General features: G+C 37.9%; 1 protein-coding gene across 1 annotated transcript; it reads right to left on the bottom strand.

Annotated features, from left to right (window-relative positions):
- Window positions 1-417: 417 nt before the first annotated feature.
- On the bottom strand, window positions 418-3996 carry LOC143037717 (uncharacterized). Its single transcript, XM_076206260.1, has 2 exons — window positions 2833-3996; window positions 418-549 (listed from the first exon to the last, which is right to left on the bottom strand). Exons 1-2 carry the CDS (start codon window positions 3994-3996, stop codon window positions 418-420), a joined length of 1296 nt encoding a protein of 431 aa, XP_076062375.1.
- Window positions 3997-5502: the final 1506 nt, after the last annotated feature.

The following is a 5502-nucleotide window of genomic DNA, read 5'->3' as shown; positions in this document are numbered from 1 at the left end:
CAGGAAGATAGAGTCGACGAATTTTTTGGGGTGGTTTGGACACATTGAAAGAACGACTAAAGAAAATTTAACAAAAGAGATGCAGAAAGCAGAGATGGATGGAGTGAACTTGAGGGGACGACCGAGAATGAGATGGATGGACGGGGTGAAGGGGGCTTTGAACAAGAGGGAGATGTCTGTTGAGCAAGGAAAGAAGAAGGCAGGGAATAGGGGTAAGTGGAAGATGGTTGTGTGTGGATGATATCTAGACGCAGCCAAAAGGGATTTCTCCCCGTCTTCTTTATTTTCCGCATGAGGGGAGAGGGAGGGAGGCCAGGGAGTGGGCACGAGACAGTGATGATCCTTTATAAAAGGACCATTGGGAAACTGGCAGGAAAGGCAGAAGTGTCTTTGTTTATTGCATTTTGTGGAAACAAACTACCAGTCAGGCTTCTTGGCCCGTGGAAGCGATACTGACGAAGTTTGGGTCCATGTCTTGATCAGGTCACCCTGAAAGTCGAGGCGAACTCTGGGAGACAAGGGGCCATCGCAACGTGCTGGTGGCGGCCGCTGTCAAATGAAATATGGACCTCTTGAAATTGGACCCGAGGTCCATTTTCTATAACGGGAAATGCACTCCCTATAGAAAATGGACCCCCATTAAAATATAAATATGCAACTTATTATCACTAGATTAGGTTAGGTAACATTAGGTTAGATTAGGTATTCTAATAAACAATACTTGTTAATAAATGTTGACGTGTTATCTGTTTATAGACTGATGAAAAATTAGTATTTTGGGTGAGGGGCCCCATTTCCCATAGGGGGTTCATTTTCCACTGTTGGAAATGGATCCTGGGGTCCATTTTCGATGGGGGTCCATTTTCTATCCCACCACCATTGTGGCCATAACTACAAGTTCATACATTACTATATATTACACCTGATACATCAATGACCTCATATTTTCAAATAAATTACATTTGAGGCCTAAATTGCTTTTTGTTACATGTTTTCTTATCGACACCTGAAAAGGTATTCTTATTCCCTGCTTTACATAAATATGAATAACACGTTGTTACCTAATATCAAGAAAATTTAGTGAGGTCACTCAAGGGTAGGATGAAAATGACAGACGAAATCCAAACGCTCTAGTCAAATTTTCAAGTATACTGTGGCATCTCACACATATCAAACGCTAGAATAAAAAAATCATGTGTAGGATGACATGAATATACCAAATTAACATGTAGAGTAGGGTGAAAGACAAATTCAATGTCAACAATGACACCCTATAAACAAAGCTCAAAAGCTGAGATCACTCTCAGGAGTAGGATGAAAATGACAGACGAAATCCAAACGCCCTAGTCAAATTGCCAAGTATACTCTGGCATCTCACATAAAAAATGAATCGATGAATCAAGATATGTTTATGGTGACATAGATATACGAAATTCATATGCTCGAGTGCAATGAATTATCAATCTAAAGTCTACGATGACAAATTAAAGAAAAAACTCAAACGCTGACCACTCATGAGTAGGATGAAAAAGATAGACAAAATTCAAACGCTTAAGTCAAATTGTCAAGGATATTATGGAATCTCCCACATAAATCTAAATTTAGAATCAAAATATAATGTTTATGAAGACATGAATATACCAAATTTATATGCTAGATTAGGATGAAAATTAAAAATCTATCATGACAAACTATCGACAGAATTGAAACGTTGGGATCACTCAAAAGTAGGATGAAAATGACAGACGAAATCCAAACGCTCTAATCAAATTGCCAAGTATGCTTTGGCAGCTCACATAAAAAAACGATTGAATCAAAGTATCATACGTATGGTGACATAAATATATGAAATTCAAATGCTGGAATAGGGTGAAAGTTAAATTCAAAATCTACGATGACAGCCTATAGACGAAATTCAAACGACGGGATCAAAACAAGAGTAGGATGAAAATGAAAGACGAAATCCAAATGCTCTAGTCATGTTGCCAAAATGCAATGTACACATAAATCAAACGCTAGAATCAAAATGCCACGTGTACGATGACAAATATATGAAAATGAAATGCTGGAGTAGGATGAAAATTAAATTCAGAGTCTATGATGACAACCATAGACATATTTCAAACACAGGAGTGACTCAAGAGTAGGATGAACATGAGACGGAATACAAACGCTGTAGTCAAATTGTGGAATTTGGTATATCCCACATATAAATCAAATGCTAGGCGTGAGAGACAAGGTTTGAGGGAGGAGAGAAGAGGAGGAGAAGGAGGGAAGGTGAGGAGGAAGGGAGGGGAGGAGGTGGAGAGAAAGATAGGGGGAAGGGAGAAGGGAAGGGGAGGAGAGAGGGGGAGGGGGAGGAGAGAAGGGGAGGAGGAGGAGAGAAGGGGAGGTGGGTGAGGAAGATTGTTGATTGATTTATGAGTTTTTGGCCGACGGCCAGGCACTGGGACCAAAATGATCATTCAGCGCCACAATGAATTTATGAAAATTGAAATTAATGAGATGTTAATGGAATGAATTTAAAATAAAGATAAGTTGCATAGTAAGACTATGCATATGAATAAAAATCAAAATGAATTTAAAAATTTGAATGAATAAAAACCAAAATGAATTTAAAAATTTGAATGAATAAAAAACAAAATGAATTTAAAAATTTGAATGGATAAAAACCAAAATGAATTTATAAATTTGAGAAAATTAAATTCATATATATGATGATAATGAATTAACGAATACATAAAATAAAGTAAGATCTAGATAATATTTACATAAAAGTTAGAGCTTATAAAACAAATTAATTTCTTTTAAAAATTTAACTAGTCCAGCTACATCTGCGTCATCCCCTAAAAGATTTGGCATGGGTTTGCCAGCAAGTCCATATTTACGTCGAGCTCTAGCATACAACTGACAGTGCATCAGAATGTGACCAATTGTCAGAGGACTGCCACAATCACACTCGGGTGCATCTGATCCTTCTAACAGGAACTTATGTGTCAGATGGGTATGACCCATTCTCAACCTACTTAGGACTATTTCAGTTCTCCTATCAGCATGGAACACAGAAGGCCAGTATGACGTGTTAGGCCTAATGCTTTTATATTTCCTGTTAGTGGCAAGAAGAGGATCAGACCAACGGTCCTGCCACTTCTGTCTGATGTAAGACTTGATAGGTTTATACAGATCAGAGTGGGGCAATTTTCGCACATCAATTCTGCTTTTCTTACTAGCTTCCTTAGCTTCTTCATCAGCCATTTCATTCCCTCTTATTCCCACATGGGAAGGGATCCAGCAAAAACATACAGATTTATGACGGGAGTGAATGAATTGTAGCCACTCTTGTGCTTTTTGTCCTAGCGGGTGGGAAGTATTGAACTGGCATACAACATCTATGGCACTTTTTGAATCTGTATATATAACAAATTTCTTAGCTTTGGTTAATGAAGCTTCTTTTAAGGCATGGACAATTCCTGTTAGTTCAGCTGTGAATGACGACGCTGCATTGGACAGCCGTCCCAATCTCGAGTGGTCTCTGGTGACAACTGCACAACCAACACCTTCATTCGATTTAGAGCCATCGGTAAAAATTTTAAAATCTTTGACATGCTGTCGGTCATGTTCTAAGAACTTTGCTCGAACCACTTCTGGAGGAGAATTCTTTTTGACAATATTAACTGAGCAGCGTTCAACTTCTGGTACCAGCCATGGAGGGTTGTCTGGATATTTAACAGGTAAAATATGTTCATCAAGCAAACTGCTATTTCCCAGTTGATCTTTAGAACGAACATGGAGAGGCTTTGTATTAGCTCTATAGTTTACTGACAGGTTCTGATTTATCAGTTTGAAGGTTGGATTCTCTGGAGAACTTTTAATTCTTACTAGATATCGTAGACCTAGCTCCTCCCGACGAAGGTCTAAAGGAAGCTGATGACAGTCTACATAAATACTCTCCACAGGAGATGTTCTGAATGCTCCAGAGCAAATCCTTAAACCCATATTGTGAATAACATCCAGTTCCTTCAGTCTTGTTTTACATGCTGAAGAATATATTTGGCAACCATAATCCAACTTAGAGCGACATAAAGCATCATAAAGACGCAGTAATGATTTTTTATCTGCCCCCCAATCAAAACTGGACACGACTTTCAAAATATCCAAAGATTTTCTTACTTTTCGCTTCAAGTTATCTATATGACTTTCCCAAGTTAGTTTTTTGTCAAATGTTAACCCTAAAAATTTAACTTCATCCTCATAAGGTAAAATTTCCCCATTTAAAATCAGATTTGGAACTTCCTCCTGACGTCTACCTCTGGTAAAACGTACTGCCACAGTCTTGGTGGTAGAAAATTTAAGACCATTATTCAAAGCCCATTTTGATGTATTATTTATAGATCTTTGTAGGTCTTGACATGCAGAAAGGGCATCATATGATGAAACATATATGACAAAGTCATCAACATATAATGACCCTTTAACTCGGGGGCCAAGTGTGTTCATTATTCCATTTATAGCAACAGCAAAACAAGTAACGCTTAAAACGCTACCTTGTGGGACCCCTTCCTCTTGACAAAAGGAAGATGATAAAGTGTTTCCCACTCGTACTTTGAGATACCGATTAGATAAAAAGGAACTTAAAAATCTCAACATATTTCCCCTTACACCCATTTTATAAAACTTTTTAAGTATACCATGTCGCCAAGTGGTGTCATAAGCCTTCTCCATATCAAAAAACACTCCAATAGTTTGTTTGCTTGTAGCAAAACCTTGTTGGATCTCATTAGAGAGTTTTAAAAGAGGATCCAGGGTACTTCGGTTTTTTCGGAATCCGTATTGATGGGGAGAAAGTAAATTCTTAGATTCCAAGTACCATACCAGACGAGTGTTTATCATTTTTTCCATTAATTTACATACGCAGCTAGTCAGTGCTATAGGTCGATAGCTGGTTGGTTGAAAGGGGTCTTTGAAAGGTTTTTGAACTGGAATGACGATGGAAATTTTCCAGCTCCTGTTTTCCATATTTTATTGATGATTTTCAAGAGAAAGAGCTTAGCTTCAGCAGGGAGTTGGCGTATCATCGAGTACAAAATTCTATCCTCTCCAGGAGACGTGTCTTCAGTTGAAGACAACGCACTATGCAGTTCTTCTAGAGAGAACTCTGTATTATACTCTTCAGAAGAGTTGGATGCGAAATTTATGGTAGCTTGAAAATTTCTTATTTGTTGGAATTCTTCTGAATAATTGTTTGGACTCGAGACATCTGAGAAATGTTTCCCTAGAGTGTTCGCTACCTCACCAGGGTCAGTGATTAGATTGTTGTTTATTTTCAAAGTTGGAAGAGGTGAAGGTATAAATTTTTCACTAAGTTTGCGAATCTTTCTCCAAACAAATCGAGATGGTGTTTTTGAAGATATTCCATTGATATAATATAACCAGGATTCTCTTTTAGCTTTTCTATAATATCGGCGTTTCTTAGCCAATGCACGCTGATAAATTATCTTGGAT

The sequence above is a fragment of the Oratosquilla oratoria genome, chromosome 23 (assembly GCF_046742065.1).
Source record: "Oratosquilla oratoria isolate Oo_2021 chromosome 23, ASM4674206v1, whole genome shotgun sequence".
Lineage (NCBI taxonomy): Eukaryota > Metazoa > Arthropoda > Malacostraca > Stomatopoda > Squillidae > Oratosquilla > Oratosquilla oratoria.
Note: the sequence above shows the minus strand (reverse complement) of the source record. Positions and strands in the feature narration are given on the sequence as shown.